This window comes from Cucumis sativus, chromosome 6 (assembly GCF_000004075.3).
Source record: "Cucumis sativus cultivar 9930 chromosome 6, Cucumber_9930_V3, whole genome shotgun sequence".
Classification (NCBI taxonomy): domain Eukaryota; kingdom Viridiplantae; phylum Streptophyta; class Magnoliopsida; order Cucurbitales; family Cucurbitaceae; genus Cucumis; species Cucumis sativus.
This window is the reverse complement of record NC_026660.2, coordinates 7,292,476-7,308,836: the sequence shown is the minus strand read 5'-3', so window position 1 is coordinate 7,308,836 and position 16,361 is coordinate 7,292,476. Positions and strand designations below refer to the sequence as shown.

The window sequence follows — 16,361 nt, the reverse complement described above, 5'->3', positions numbered from 1 at the left end:
GTTATCTCAAACACTTTACTTTTTAGTCAAATTTAACTTAAAACCAAATATTGCATTTGATGTATATAATGGAGGTATAGGTGTAGATTTTGTTACATTTGTGAATTTCTCTAAGAAAGATAGAAGTAGATATTAATTTATTAATAATTAGTGATGAGAAAGTGGTATAAACTAAGTTTGCATAATGACGTGGAATATGAAAGTGAAGAAGGTTAAAGCAGAAAATGACTGCGCGTGGGGAAATGAAATTCGCTCTTTATCGTTACACGTGTACGGACCTAAAGCTTGACAGAGCGGCTTGCTCTTTATTAGCTTTGCCACGTGTCATCCACGCGCCTCTTTTTAGAACTGGCCAACGTATTGTTGTTGGAAGGTCTGTGATTGGTTAGCTTTTTCTTTTCTTTTATATATATAAGAAAGTGTGTGTGTTTGTTTTCACGTGATGAGTTATGGTCAAAATCACTTATTACCAATACCATCTCATTTTTCTCACACTATGAATTTTCTCTCTTTTAATTCTTCCAACTTCATTTTTTATTATTATTAATTTGTTAAGAAAATGGACATAAGGGTGGACATAAGTCAGGTCGGATCGGGTTTAGAAAAAAATATGAATTAACTCAAATTATTCGAGTTCGCAAAAAATAAATTCTACCGGTTCAATGTGCAAGGGGTCAACCCAATCCAACTCAACCAAAAAATTCGAGTTGGATGGGTAGGTTGGTCCTTTTTTTTTGTTTTTTTTTTTTTCTAATATCTTCGTAATTGCTTAGTGGAAGTGTCACGGAGTGGAATGAAAATCCAATATATTAGGAAAATGGATCGTTGAAGCATGAAGGCCAAATGCATTAGGGTTTTATGGTTTAAGTTGAATAATTTGAGTTGGTTGGATTGCTCATTTTCTTTAACACCCTTACATGGACCATTGCAAATATATAAATTATATTCAAAGAATAAGTGGTATATCAACACTTTTAAAAAAACATAACAAAACCTACGAGAGTCTATCGATGTTATATTTGTAATTTATTTTTTAAAATATTGTTATATATATATATTTAATTATTATCTATAAAATTGTTTTTTCTTAAAGAAGAAAACAAGAAAGAGGTGGAGTCTAAAATAACTTTAAGTTTAGGTACTACCTAATATTTTAAAAGTTTAGAGAAACAAATCTATAATTCATTCATTAAGATTTTGGATATATTTATGTCTGTGTGGAGAGTTTTGAGCTTCCTAGATTTAGGTTTGGTTGATTTTGGCATTGAGGATGAAGATTATTCAATGTCCAACTTGGTCCAATATTTTAAAGTTTGTTGGACAATATAATTATTTATGTATTTTTGTGAGATTTTTTTGATGAAATATTTATATGAATTTGCATGTGTTTCTTTCCCATGCTTTATTTGTTGTGACTAGCACATGTTAAAATAGATTAAACCCTAACATATTCTCACACATGAATGCTTTGTTCGACTATTGTATATATGTTGTAATTAATCTATTTTATATAAATTATTACTATTGCGATTCATATAATGCTTTTTTTAATATCAACATTCAACAGTTATCTTGTTTACCTTTTATGGACGACGCTTTGTCAATATATACTTGAAAAGACACTTAAATTATTGATTGACCAAAAAACTTAAGTTGATGAGTGAAAGTAAATTTAATTGTGACACCCCTCACTTTATAGAAAGTTTGAACATATGTGTCCTGATATCGTCTTAAATGATCAACTGATCTTAAAACTTAAACGGATTGATAAAGATAAATTTAATTTCACATCATCTAATAAAAACCGAAAGGGGAAAACACGGATGAATCGAAAAGAAAATGAACAAAGTATATCATATACTATACCCATAGAATGATTGGAAATAATAGAAGGAAAATAATTGGACTGCCCATTTACAGACCGTTTTAGGTCAGGTCTTTTATGGACTGTGGGCCTTGAATAATGGAAAGATTTTGAGGGCCAAAGCATGAGATTGAGAGATTTTTCATTTTAGGGCCTAGATATCTAAATAAATACATTTTGAAATATCAAAAGCTAAATGCATTTTTCAATTGGATATATATTCAAATTTCATTGTGATGAAATTACACATATATACAAAAGAAAGGGGGTATTGATAGGGATGAAAAATCCAAAAATTCATTCCTTAAGAATATGATAGTTATGTCATTTAAACTCTCACACTACTTAAAACTGTAAACTAGGCTAAAACATTTTGAAGAAGTCGGCTCTATGTATTAGTTTAGTTTTTAGGCATTATTCGTTTTTTTGTAGTAACTTATATATTCCATACATAAACACATATTGAACGATTCAGTAACCCATGCTCTGAATATTGATTTCCTTGGTTTTTTCCCATAAATGATCAAACATATACGTCACTTTGATAATATTTTTCAAGGTAGAATAATGCATTTTTCTTAAAAGATCAGAGGGAGAAAAAAAGAAAGGCTTTGTTGAGAGCTTCAATGTAACATTATTCCAATTAATTAAGTTCTCAACAGTAGACTCTAGGTTGAACCAAATCTGGAAAATTACAAATAAAAAAGAAAAAAAACTAGACTAAAACCATGCACGTTGTGTACTTATATCTTTGACCAACTACAATTACAAAAACAAATAAATGAAAAACTTAGATGAATTTATAATGACATAATAACCTTTTAAAATGACTCCAATTGATAAAATATAGCATATTACAGTTAATGGTTTTAATAGTAAATATTAAAATATGACCACATTAAAAAAAAAATAATAATAAATAAGAAGAAGAAGAAGAGGAAGAGGAAGAAGAAGACAGGGATCCGTAATGTTCTGCGTTTAGAAGGTGACCAAAATTGTTGTTTTCGAGATGGAAATTGAAGGCCGGCCTTCTCATCACTCACTCAGCAACAAACAAGGATACAACAATACAACAATGGGAGTTTTGGACTATATCAATTAACCCTAAATCTTACTTTTTTAATTTAAAAACAAAAAAAATAGAGTCAAAGAAACAGTGCACGTGTAAATCTGCTACCTTCCTAGTTCGTACTCCCCCAAACCCCACCCCTAATTTATAGAGACATTTCAACCAATTCCCACACACTCTCATAACTCATAACCCACGCCCATCAAACAAGAACATCTACCAACAATATACTTTTTTTTTTTTTTTTTTATGCTCACATTTCCGGTTTTAGTTTGTGCTTACACTTTAAAAAGGTTGTATACTTTTAGTCTCACAATTTTATTTCAATTTAGTCTCGAGATTGTTTCAAGATTTACAATTTTAGTTAATCCCGATTTAAAGGATTGAAAACCAATTATAGTCCATCAAGTTTTAATTTTTTTAATCATTGTTAAAGTTAATTATTTAAAATTTCATACAAGTGAAACATGGATACGTGTTTAATAAAAAATTGGAGTTAAAAAGAGTGCAAATGTTTAAAATAAAAGTAAAAAATTGAAACAAAACATACATCCAAAGTAAAATTATAATATTATTTTTATAATTAAAGTTTAAATCAAAACTAAACTCAAATCTTCAACTAAAAATTTAATATTTTGAAATCTAGTTGGACATATTTTGAAATCTAGTCGGTCCAAGATGAATCTTGAACAAAACAAACAAATATCATTTTCTAACCTAATTTCTTTTTGAAGAAAATGTATAATCAAGGGTAACAATTTTAAGGAATTATAAATATAATAAAATCTATCGAAGAGACTCTATTGTTAGTAAAAACACCTTATCAACTATTATTGATAGAACTAGGTGGTAGAGCTAAATTTTATTATATTTATATATTTTTTTCTCATGTCTCATATCTATAAATACTTAATTTGTATCTTATTTTCATATTTACAATATTTAGAAAAAAAGTAGTATATATATTGGATCTAATCAAATATGACCACAAGTTTAGACCATATAATTATTATGACATGAAAAGTGTTTTCGATTCTTATTAGTTTTCTTTTGTGTTATATATTAGAATAAATAAGATGAAAGAATTAATAATAATACACATGTAGCTCATGATATAGAACAAAATATTACTCAAAATCATTAATATCTCCATCTCCATCTCCCTCCTCCCTACCTTTTCACCACTGTCGGCGACCCTCTAATTAAAACACCAAAAAAATTATATAACTAAAGAGAAAAAAAAAAAAAAATCTCATCTTTATGTGTAATATTCAATTCATTAAAAGCTTAGCTGTTTTGTTTGTACTTTGTCTTTACAAACAACAGGCACCCATATCTTATTTCTTGATCTTCATCTTCTTCATCTTTTTCCACTCACCTTCCCAAAATCCAAATTCCCTCCCTATATAAATCCCTCCATTTCTCATTTTCATTTCCAAAGATTCTCAATTTTATCATATAATTATTAAATATGGCCGCAAACTCCAATAATATGATTATTCCAATTTCCCCAAGAAAGCTTCGATCTGATTTGTACTCTTACTCTCACAGTGAGGATTATTCTAAAATCCCATTAGTTATCAGTGTTGTTGCTTCTTTGATCGAGAGAAATATGGCCAGAAACCATCGTATTGCCAGAAACTACACGTCGTCTAAGGGTGCTGTTGTTTTCGATTGCCGTGACGAGGCCCCCGACATGTCCATTCAGTGTTATTTGGAGAGGATATTTCGTTACACCAAAGCTGCTCCTTGTGTCTACGTTGTTGCTTATGTTTATATTGATCGATTTTGCCAACAGAATCCTTCCTTTAGGATTACTCTTAGAAATGTTCATCGTCTTCTCATCACTACCGTCATGGTTGCTTCTAAATATGTCGAGGACATGTAAGTCTTCTCCTCTTTTCCAATAACTTTTTTATTCCATCTATATAAGTTATTGAGTGATGATTTAACAAAGTACTGTTTGGTTTGTTTTGGGGAACAGGAACTACAGAAACTCGTACTACGCAAGAGTCGGGGGATTGACAACAAAGGAAATGAACCAACTAGAGATGGATTTTTTGTTTCTAATGAGATTCAAATGCCATGTAAATCTAAGTGTTTTTGAGAGCTATTGTTGTCATTTAGAGAGAGAAGTTAGCATTGGCGGAGGATACCATATAGAAAGAACATTAAGATGTGCTGAAGAGTTGAAATCTAAACAAAACCAACAAACAACATATATTAATCAAATCGCTCGTATTATGTTGTAGAAATCGAAAACCCTATAAATTAAATTAATCACTAAATATATATCTATACACACTTGTTTTTCCTTATCATTATTATTATATATATATATATATAGCCAGGGTGTCTTTGTAATTAATTACAATATACAAGGTTGCCGCTATTATATTGTATAGTTTTATAATGTAGTTGGCTGTGTTTTGAATCATTGTTACATTTGCCGACACTTGCTTAATATTTACTCATGTAATACGTACAAAAGACCTTTTTTTTTCTTTTCTCTTTAATTATGTAACTCACTATGCTGAGATTTTAATATAGTGTGTTTAATGTATTGAAAAGGACAATTTTGGAGAGATGTTATTGGATCATTGTCTTTTTACTTTATTTTTTTATATTCTAAATCTAACTCCCTCTTTCTCTCCAGTTAGTGGTATTATTAAATACAAATAATCACCATATTGAATTATTCAATTGATTAAAATAATTGACCACTTAGGTGAACATAAAATTAATTAAGTCGCTGTAGGTGTGGTAGCTAAAGAAGTTATTGGGGGTACTTGAATTAATATAGTGAGGTATATTGGTCATGAGTCATTTGTCCAAAACTATGTCCTACTTGAGTCACATGCCTTAAAAGTTAAAACTCATGCCTAACATGAATTTTGGTCACTATTTTTTTTTATGTCTATTAATGAATTAGCTATTTATTTATTTATTATTATTATTTTTTATGATGAAGAATTGGCTACTTTAAATAGGGTTGAGTTTTAGATATTTGAGATATATTTTTTGAAGTTAAATAATTTTTTGTCATTTTAGAGTTAAAACAATTCATATGCATTTAAAGACCTAAGAAAATGGTTAATGCATGCTCTGATTCCAATCTGACCGTAAATTTACAACTTTCAATATTAAGTGTAAAAGAAAAAAAGAGGAGTGAGAAGACTTATGAGTCGTTTTCTTTATTCTACTAGGTAATGAAAGATTAATTATCAATGAAGTTGAGTCATTTAATACTTATTTAAAAAACTGATGAACAAATGTTTTTATTTAAAAAATGAGTAGTTCCTAGGTATATGATCAAACGTTACATTGGGTGTCAAACATAAAACAATAAAAGAAACTAAGAAGGAACCAAATTATTACAAGCTCTAAGAATGTAAGATAACAAAGAATAAGGAGAAGAATATTGGGATAAATTCGAGTTTCATTGATCCAAACCTCAATTTTTGTTTCTGTAAGAGCAATAATGATCTTGTAGAGCTGTTACTGGCACAAGAGAATCAAATTCATGAAATAATGGGATGGTTGAAAACACATGAATTGCCTTTTGAGGAAAGACCCAATTTACAACACATTTTATTTTGCACTTAAAAATTAAAATAAAGTCATTAGAAACAAATCATGATGTCAATCTAAGGAGAAAAATCCTTGTTTATTCCAGCTGAATGAATTGGAATTGGATGGAGTTGTTTTGAACCTTATCGATATAACAATTTCATACTCAATTTGTCATAAATTACAACATTTGTTATTTGTAGATATTTTCACCCTTTTAAAATAATTTTTCAATCCTACTTTATTTTGATCTCATATTTGTTATTTGTTTAATAAAAAAATAAAAATCAAAAGTAAAATAAAAACTTCAAACAAAAATAAGAACACAGGCTCCCTCATTACTTTTTTAAAAGACGAGAATATATAAATTAAACTTAAAGAAAAAAACAATAGGTAAACAATGATATTTTTCTTAACCTTATGTATTAATTTTAAGTATATAAGAATGGAGGAACTACTCATTTAGCTTAAATAAAAAATCATTTAGCTTGTATATTTTAATTAATTAAGGAAGAAAAAATTGAAGTGTATAGTTGAATAGATATTGTATAAATATAAAGTAATTAATTGAATGTTTGTCAACAACCTGTTCCCCAGTCATCTCTAGACATATACCTAACCCAAAATTATTAACAGACATAAGCACTTTAGATTATTCATAACTAATTTAGAAAAACCCTATTTGTTCAACGTATCATATCACTGATAAATTATTTTTTATTTTTATTATGGAACTGTGATATGATATTTCGTCAACCAAATTATTACTATATTGTCTTTTCAAATGAATCAAATTATTATTAATATTTAATTAATATATCCTTACACACAAATTCATAGCTCTCAACAATGAGTTACAAATTTTAAATTATATAAATTTTGGAATGTACACTTATTAATAATTAATGTATTATGTTTTTGACTTTTGGAAGCCTAATAAGAAAGGGAAAAAGGGTCTATTATATTTTTCTTTTCTTTTCTAATTTTTAATTTTGCCTAAATTAGCACAAATAGGAAGGAAATATTTGAAGCATAAATGTATTGGGTTGAGCTATTGCATAAATGTATTTAGTTGAGCTATTGCATTTTTACTCTTTTGGGAGAACTTATATAATTGATGAATCTTAATTTAGATAACCTATGAATATTGATTGAAATGCTTATAGGATAAATATTAGTTGATGTGGCTGCATTTGATATTATTTTTGTGCTTCTGTATATCTTCTAAGGTTACATTGGGTAAAATCTTTTTTTTTTTTTTCCAGTTCTTGAAAACTAAGCATTCATTACATTTAATCTAATGTTGTCTAATTTTTACTAATATTTTCAAAAACTAAATCAAAATTTAAAGTTTGATTTTGTTCGACAATTATTTGATTTTTTGTTTTTAGGTTTTGAAAATTCTACGAACATTCTCTATCACCTTTAAATTTCTTGCTTTCTCATCTACCTTTGACTCATATTTTCAAAAAACCAATAAATCAAAATTTGAAAACGAGAGAAATTAGTTTTTAGAATTTGGGTTGTATGTGAAAAAATAGACTTGATTTTAAAAAAACGAAACTAAAAATTAGTTTTAAAAAACATGCTTTTGTTTTCAAAAACTTGTTATAAATACGACTTTATTCCAATAGAAATAAATCCCTTCATGTGACAAATGTAAGACTTTATTTGCAACTTTAACTCTCTCGACAGGAAATTATTCTACAAACAAAAATGGTAATAAAGAGCAATCGTATTAAACAGTGCAACTCTTTCAAATCAGTGTTTTTTGTTTCTATAAACCTGAAAATCAACTGGTTAGTTAGTGCAAGGAAGAACACTGCACCAAATAAAAAGCAATTATATCAAATAAAAGGAAATTTCCAAGACCCATATATTAGAATAGTGCCCAAATGAGAAAACATAAATACCGCTAACTACATTTTTCATATATTGATTCAGTAAGCTATACTAAAAACAGAGAGTTGGAGATTAGTTTTTAAAAGTTTTCTTTCTAATTAATAGTCATTCTAAAATATATATGATCATTCCTTATAAAATATATTTTTCTAGCTCTCCACACCAAATAGATCTCTAAATCGGAGTGATGGCGAGTTCTTGAGATGGCACGACCGAGGAAGAAGGTGGAAATTCGTTATCATCGTTGGTATTCATCGCTTGAAGGGCAGGAGGATCGATAACAGTCATTTGCATTGTGATGTTATCAGAAAGATGGTTCCTCATCTCTCTATTCTCTTGACAAAGAGCACACCAGTGCATGCAACAATGCACCAAACATGGGTCACATGGAGAGTTCTACAAGAAAAAAAAAAAAGAAACATATAAATATATAGGGAATCTTATATATATTGTAATAAGATTAAGTACTCTATCAAGTAAGAAAATAAACATAAAAAAAATGGTCATCGAACTAACCTTGAGATGATATTTCTTTTGCAACGATTGGCGAAACAAGCCAGTATAAATGCCACACATCCACCAAGCAAACAGAAGGGTTTCAGAAATCAGAAAAGAAGTTTGGGGATCAATGCCATGAAAAAGTGCTGTTGCAGCTGCCACAGCCATTCCTCCTTCTACACACATTGCATGACAAACACATGCATTTTGCCATGGAATTTCTTCTCTCAATGTCTCTACATTTTCACCAAACAACACACACGGACACAACATCCCTCTCCAGCCTAGTAGTAGTACAAACGTTACGAAATTAGCAAGTAGTGCGCCCTAACATCTTAAATACTTTTGTAGTACTCTCATCATATACCATTTATATAAAAAAATATATGCATTGATATAAAAAAAAGTACTGGAAATACATGCATTGATGTAAAAAAAGAAATACTGAGAGACTTTCTTCAAGTTGAACAAAATAGTAAATACATCATAATTATGAAAAAGAGAAAATTTAATACATCACCCTGAACAATTAATTTAATTCATAATTCATATCCTGTATATCATTCATTTTCAAAATAAGTATTTTATTCATTTTTCGATTAAGGATTTATTTGGATCAATTAACTAACCACTTACAAGAAAAAATAAAAGTGTTTGAAAGTTCTTACATGTACTAATATCTTGAAAACAACCACAAATGCCAGTAGTCCAGTCTTCATCGGCTGGTGGCTGATAGCTTTCTGGCAGCGGCTGCCCACATTCCTCACATCTATGAACAATCAACTGTGTTTGTACCCAAAAAAAATATTGTTACATCAGTAACAATTAACAAGTAAATATCTGCATACAGAGTTACATGATTTAATAAACGATGTGACGTGTTATCTCTTTATTCTATAATTAAGAGCAACATACACAAAATATAGAAATAGTTTTGTATAATAAGCTCTCGACCAATTCAACTCCCTTCTTAAAGTTTACAAATCCGTTTGGACACAAAATTAATAAAAATATTGAATTCTTCTTTTTAATTATAACCTTCATCAATATATGTTATCTCAACTAAGTCGACATCTTCTAACACTCTCGTCATAATCCAAAACCAAAATTTTTCTTTTTAATAAAAGCAGAAAAAAGTGTGCAAACACACCGAATAAAAAATGTTGAATACGTTAAGAACTTTATTGGATACAAAATTTCAAAATTTTCACACACAAAGGCAAAAGCTAAAGAATCTTAAGACCTAATCGACATGAACGAAATAAACTTGGTAATCAAACGAAAATGAAAAAGAGAGGAAAAAAAAAAAACCTGTGGAACTTGAATAGGTTGATTAAGTTCTCCAGGGGTTATGTCTTCCAATGGCCCTTGATCTTTCGTCAATCTCACATATCTTGATTGTGCACTTCCCTCTGCCATAATTATATTATTTCACCCAAAAATTAAAACAAATCTACAAAATCTCAACCTGGATCTTAGTTAATCATAACATTAAATCATTGATATATATGAATGAAACCCTTTTGCAATTTTGGTAATCCTTATCATTTTGAGATTCCCAATTGCTTGAAATCATAAAAGTCCCATTCAAAATTGGCCTAAATAACCCCCAAAATTTTATTAACTAATGCTTTGCTCGTTAGATTTTTGCAGAGAAGGGTTGAGTTTTTAAGATCAGTAAGAAATTTTTAACAGGCTTCACCAAAAGGTTTCTAAATTAAACCAAATGTGAAAGAGAGATACTAAATATAGATTTGTACATTAAGCCATATTGTCCCGAAAGTTTAGATATTGACTGAAGTCAAATTATTCGTAACAATGCTTTGATGATTGGCCATGAGAGCAATTCGGAAACTCCATTCCATTCCGATGGCAAAGATGAGGTTAATAAAACATATAGATGTAACAAATAATGTAGATATACATCATTTTAACATTTTAGTGTCAAAGAATACTATGACTATGACAATGTTGCTAAATCAACTAAGATTATATGAAGATTTTAATTGTTGTCACAAAAAAATTAAGTCAGAAAATGTCATTGTAAAATGGAAAGGTACATAGCCAGTATCACAATTTGAACATAATTGAATCGATTAAAACATGATTATAAATTTATTTTATGTTAGGTTCCTTCACCTCCACAGTTCCTAAACTAAAAATATCCAAGTATATATGAACATTCTAGTTTTGATAATATATCATATTTTATATAACTAGTACAAATATAACTTAGAACATGAAAATAGAAATGAAACAAAAATCAAAATCCACGGCAGAGTTTGCAAAAATAGCAAAAACTTTTATGATAATAAGGATCACGTCGATGTATTTTCTAAATTACAAAAATAGCAAATTTAAAAACAGATAATCCTCTGATAACTTCTTATAGTCATTTGATATATCTAATTACTTCATATTTGTCATATTTGCAATATATAAAAAAAGATGCTATAAAATATATTTTTCTAAAATTTTTTTTGTTTGATGCAGCTTTCCAAATCTATGGATGAAAATGGCATTTTACACATAAAATGATTATATGGATTATCATCAGGGTACTAAAGTTTATTTTAACGTAACAATTTTAGTGATATTATCATTATATATATTTATTTGAATTCAAACATAATACACAAATCAAATCAGCAATTTCATTAAAGTGAACCTAAACTAAACCTTTATTAAAATGTACTACTTTATTTGACGTCAAAGGTTGAAAATCTCCTTTATTCCATTTGTTGTATTAACAAAAACCATGACATAAAAAATAAATAAATAAACCAACAAAAGTCACCATTTTAAATATAAAATAATTAACAAAGTGTTTTAACTTATTGTTAAGGTACAAACTATATTATTTATTAAAGTATTGAAGACATTTTTGTAAAAAATTCATAAATTTGAGAATTTCATGGAAATTCACATTTCAAACTTCGTAGGAAATTTTCATGAAAAATAAGAACATATGAACCGAAGTTTCGTTTTCTATAATAAAAGAACAATAGAGAAAAAAAAAAGATTCCTGTACGGAATAGCACTGGAAAAGAATCAGATGGCTTTATCAATTAGTTTTGGGAACAAATCCTTCAAAACTATCTCCACATTTACACTCACAAACACACTTCTTCTTCTTCAATGGCCTTCAAATCATCCTCTCAAGTTTTATCCACCAGTCATTCCACTGATAATACTTCCAACAGCTTACGCCATGGTGGAAGAGAAATTGAAACGCTACCCACCCCCTTTCCCAATTTTGATTTGGGACCTGTTCCATCTGCTGTAGAAGTTGATGCTGCGGTTACTGCTCTTCGGAGGTGAAATTTTATTACGTTTCATTCTCTATTTTTCTGGGTATCTGTTCTTTTTTTTTTGGGTCCCTGTTTTTTCATCTTGGCATGAGATTGAAGTCGACCAAATTTTGTTGGGTTTTTTTTGTGTGAGTTGTGTGTATGATTCTTTCTTGTGGATTTAGGGTGTATAAGTAGAGATTTTTTTTTATGGTAATTGTTCGTTTTTTGGTTTGTGTTCACTAACATATGGATTTGTAAAGCTTATACAAATTTTCCTTTGACAACTTGAAAGGGGCAAGTAAGAGAAAAAATTGTGGAAAAGCTCATTAAAGTTTTGTACTTCGTACAAAATATTATACAGTTACTGATGGGGAGATATATGTCAGTTTCGTTCGTGACCTTTGAAATTCTTGGACAATTTTCCCTGGAGGAGATAAAAATCTATGGAGAATTTGAAGATTAAGGATATCTATTTGGTTTGAACACTTTTTAGGGATGATTTGTTTATCATGCCTTTAGTTTTTGTTCACAAATGTGTTGTATGGTAACATGGTATAGGATTTTACATGTAGAGAATTGATTGTGTGTTTTCTTAAAAAGGAAACCGTTTTGACCTCACTCTTGGTGTTTTGGAAGTTCAGAATTTAAATTTGTTCTTAAGAAGTTCTTGACATGATAAAAAGTTCTCATGGAGTTGCAACATTAATCAGTTTGTTGCAGGAGTGGTTTTCTCTTGAATCCGTGTCAAAGTGGCTTCAGCCGCTGATGAACTCCAGTTGTTCAAGCATTTTGGATTCTCGTGGTTATCGATTACTTCGTAAAGGTTTTAAATGGATACTAATAGATCCTACTTTCAAGGTACAACAAAATTTTCTTTGACTTGGTGAATGTTAAATTTGATAGTGTGTGGTTCCATCTCAAAACCAATTGGCAATGAGAGGAGTAGCCCATCTATGTTATATGGAGTATGAGTCCCCTTGGTTTTTCCAACGTGGGACTCTCAACTTCTCCAAACATGCTCCTTCAAGATGGTGCCTCCTTGGGTTCAGCTATCTTGGACCGAATACCTGTTTGGGTTTAATGGACTTTGATCCCATGAACAATTTTGGGGCAGAATAGTTTTGTGAAATATTTCCCCTTTTCCTCTATATTCATGTAATGACCGATGGTCAATATATATACATTTGAAAATCCCTATAATTTGGGATGAGAAGAATGAAATTATAAAATAATTCATCACACAATAAATGCCAAGAGAAATGTGGCATTATGTTACTGGAGAATGAAAAACAAACTTGAGAATGAGAAACAAATTCCTTCACTATATTAGCTTTCTCTACTTACCCACTGTAACTTCTTTATTTCTTCACCTGATACCATCTTCTCTAACAGTGAAAGCTTACAACAACAATCCTGATTAAAGAATGAAAGCTTTCACATCTCAAAAGCAACCCAATAGTATAATAAAACCTCTCCTTTTATCTTACCATTGTCTTCCATGACTCTTTCCAAAAATATCTCACACCAAGCCTCCCTAATATAATTTAATTACAATAATTTAGGAATGGACAGCAAATTTTTGCACATAACAGACCAACTGAGCTGTAAAGACACATTTGGATCTCCTTCACAACATTTTTGATATATTTATACTTTTGAGGCAAATAGACCATCAAAAGAATTTAAATTCCCCACTCCCTCCTGACTAAACATGACTGGAACTTTGAAATTGTTAAGTTAATGTAACTTAAATATGAAAATGAATAAATCAAACATCTTTCTTTGTTGTATTATTTTTTTTTGGAAATTATTTTCTTCAAAGATTTCCGTTTAATTTAGGGACTGGTAATTTCACTGTGTTTGGACAAAGATGTTTGGAACGCTATTGGAAACCATGGGATTGTAGAGAAGCTCCAGGAGTTACCTTCTTCAGGTGTGTTATGAACTCTGATAAATATAGTTACTATGTAATATAGAAATAGCAAAATTTATTATTGGCTGTATGCGGCATATATATCTTAATTATTTTAGGTGGTGGAAAATACTCCAAATTTTTGGTTTAAGGGGCAGAATATTTTTCGTGAGTGCAGCAGTTGATTATTATTTGTGCAGAAAGAAACATTACTTTTCCGTGAAGTGTTGGAGTTACAATCAAGGATACAAAGAGCTCACCTAAAATGTCTATATTCAAAGTTGACAATGACTTGGGCCTCTTGTCATACCAGCTTAGAGGTCTCTAATTTGAACCTTTCAGTGAGCTTTAGGCCAAAAACCCATGTTGTCTCTCCTATCTGGGCCTTAGGGTGGGGTTTGAGTGCCCTCGGGTATAGGGGAGCAAAGCCCCAGCTCCTGGTTATCAAAATAATAACAATAATAATAAAAGAACGATGCTTAAAGTGGAAGAAAAACAAGAATCCATTGAATTCTTTCTACCAGTTAAGCAAACAATGGAAACTTTTTTCTAGAAGAGCTGTTGCACTACACCCTTAAACATTGCTAACCAAACACCAATGGACTTGCTTGGCGTTGGTACCAGTAATGTGAATAAGAATTATCTTACTTGCTAATTGTCTGTGGCACTTTTTAAAGTAGACATCCACTTTATGGTTTGGTGTGATTGCTCCGGAATATGGTTAGAACTTGAGGAAGGAAGACTGAAAAGACTGAATTATTTAGGTGAAGTCATATTAATAAAGGAAAATCCAAACTTTCTACCGGTGGAGGGGATAAAGTTGAGTTCTGGAAGTGATATTTGAGGGCACGTGCTTCCCTTCACTTTCTTTTTCTCCTCAGTCTCTTGTTCACAACAGCAAATTTTATCTTGTTTGGATATTAACCAAGCTGGATATGAGCGAGCCTTCTCTCTGAGACTTTAGACCTTAATTGGTAGCGAACTATTAATGGACTCTTCTCTTCTAAATTGTTATTTCAATCTTTATTTAAGTTTTCATTTCAACTGAGCAGGGCAGAGAAATCTTGAATGATTGGCATTCTAAGGAGATCCAACCTTCTCCCATTCTATTTTGCTTCAAGACTTGGATTATGTATATTATTGTTATTGTTATTCTCTCAGGTGGAAATGGAAACACTGGGAGCTCAAAACAGGGTTCCGAGTTTGGTAATGTCATTCTAAGCTGGATTTTGCAAATGTCATTCTCAAAAATCAGGGAGCTATTGGAAAACTTTGTCTCCCTGTTGAACTATGCATTTTGTTTTCCTGGGAAAGAGAACCTGAAGCCAGAGAAAAAAGATGAGATGGATGAAAAAATCCAATCTGCATTTATTCTGTCCTTGGTCATCATGATGATTGTGGTCGTTGCTCGAGTTCAGATTGCATAAAATTTTCTGACCATGGTTGTACCCATCCTTCTATTTAAGCTAAGTTATGTAAAACTTCTTTGCTTCTACTTGCAGTATAACACTCATACAACTTTGTCACTGTGAATCAACATTGCAATGTACTTTTTTATATTAGTCTTGCTTTCTAAAATTTAGATCTGATTTAGTTTTGGGATACTATTTCATACCTACTTTGCGAGGCATTATATCAGAAGTTTTCAAGACATATACATTATCCTATCTGGAGATATCTATATTTCTCTCAAGCCAATGAGGAATAGGGAAATGGATTTGTATAAAAAATCGTCAGTTTTACATACAGATATCTAAAAGCAATTATATAAGTATTGAAAATTGACATGCTCCTACATTATCCTCTTGTATCGTCACCAGATCAGATTTATGATTTTTATGATATCTTGTCAAAATATTGCAATTCTTTCTATCATCGGTGTACAGCACGTAGATTCTTTAATATGATGAATAATAAGAGAATCATAACCATGGGAAGCTAACTGTCTCATTTGCACTGCATCCAACTTATATTCTCCAATTTTTTCAAGAACGGTAAGAAAAAAAGAATAGGGTCGTTGCTACTTTTAAAAACTAGAGCAACTAAATCCTTTACATACAACTTTTTGTTTCTTTAAATTATTAACAAATAAATAATGAAGTTGTCAAATGACCCCTTATTCTTGACTTGAACTTGTGAAAGACTACCCTTATAAACATTATTTACACATTTCTTTCTTTTCTTATCTAATTTAATTTAGAACAGTCTTTTGAAAATATAAAGCAAAATTTTGAAAAACTAAAGTACTTTCTA

At 30.1% G+C, this 16,361-nt stretch overlaps 3 protein-coding genes across 3 annotated transcripts; 2 read left to right on the top strand and 1 right to left on the bottom strand.

The window, feature by feature from the left end:
• The first annotated feature begins 4,286 nt into the window (after positions 1-4,286).
• Positions 4,287-5,520, top strand: LOC101205495 (cyclin-U2-1). The gene is made up of 2 exons (XM_004140444.3): positions 4,287-4,817; positions 4,918-5,520. Exons 1-2 carry the CDS (start codon positions 4,405-4,407, stop codon positions 5,183-5,185), a joined length of 681 nt encoding a protein of 226 aa, XP_004140492.1. The 5' UTR covers positions 4,287-4,404; the 3' UTR covers positions 5,186-5,520.
• A 2,913-nt stretch (positions 5,521-8,433) lies between these two features.
• Positions 8,434-10,732, bottom strand: LOC101215441 (cell number regulator 6). The gene is made up of 4 exons (XM_004140563.3): positions 10,215-10,732; positions 9,572-9,686; positions 8,922-9,187; positions 8,434-8,801 (listed from the first exon to the last, which is right to left on the bottom strand). The coding sequence occupies exons 1-4, from the start codon at positions 10,320-10,322 to the stop codon at positions 8,580-8,582; spliced, it is 711 nt and encodes a 236-aa protein (XP_004140611.1). The 5' UTR covers positions 10,323-10,732; the 3' UTR covers positions 8,434-8,579.
• A 1,144-nt stretch (positions 10,733-11,876) lies between these two features.
• LOC101205732 lies at positions 11,877-15,712 on the top strand. Its single transcript, XM_004140445.3, has 4 exons — positions 11,877-12,220; positions 12,907-13,054; positions 14,036-14,129; positions 15,270-15,712. The coding sequence occupies exons 1-4, from the start codon at positions 12,042-12,044 to the stop codon at positions 15,533-15,535; spliced, it is 687 nt and encodes a 228-aa protein (XP_004140493.1). The 5' UTR covers positions 11,877-12,041; the 3' UTR covers positions 15,536-15,712.
• Positions 15,713-16,361: the final 649 nt, after the last annotated feature.

Bases quoted from the DNA above. Each gene is read 5' to 3' on its own strand.
- LOC101205495 (XM_004140444.3), top strand. From the start codon at position 4,405: ATGGCCGCAAACTCCAATAATATGATTATTCCAATTTCCCCAAGAAAG. The intron at 4,818-4,917 runs GTAAGTCTTCTC...TTTGGGGAACAG, and splicing joins TCTAAATATGTCGAGGACAT to GAACTACAGAAACTCGTACT.
- LOC101215441 (XM_004140563.3), bottom strand. From the start codon at position 10,322: ATGGCAGAGGGAAGTGCACAATCAAGATATGTGAGATTGACGAAAGAT. The intron at 9,188-9,571 runs GTAAGAACTTTC...TACTACTACTAG, and splicing joins TTTTCAAGATATTAGTACAT to GCTGGAGAGGGATGTTGTGT. The intron at 8,802-8,921 runs GTTAGTTCGATG...TTTTTCTTGTAG, and splicing joins AAAAGAAATATCATCTCAAG to AACTCTCCATGTGACCCATG.
- LOC101205732 (XM_004140445.3), top strand. From the start codon at position 12,042: ATGGCCTTCAAATCATCCTCTCAAGTTTTATCCACCAGTCATTCCACT. The intron at 12,221-12,906 runs GTGAAATTTTAT...AACATTAATCAG, and splicing joins GCGGTTACTGCTCTTCGGAG to TTTGTTGCAGGAGTGGTTTT. The intron at 13,055-14,035 runs GTACAACAAAAT...CGTTTAATTTAG, and splicing joins TAATAGATCCTACTTTCAAG to GGACTGGTAATTTCACTGTG.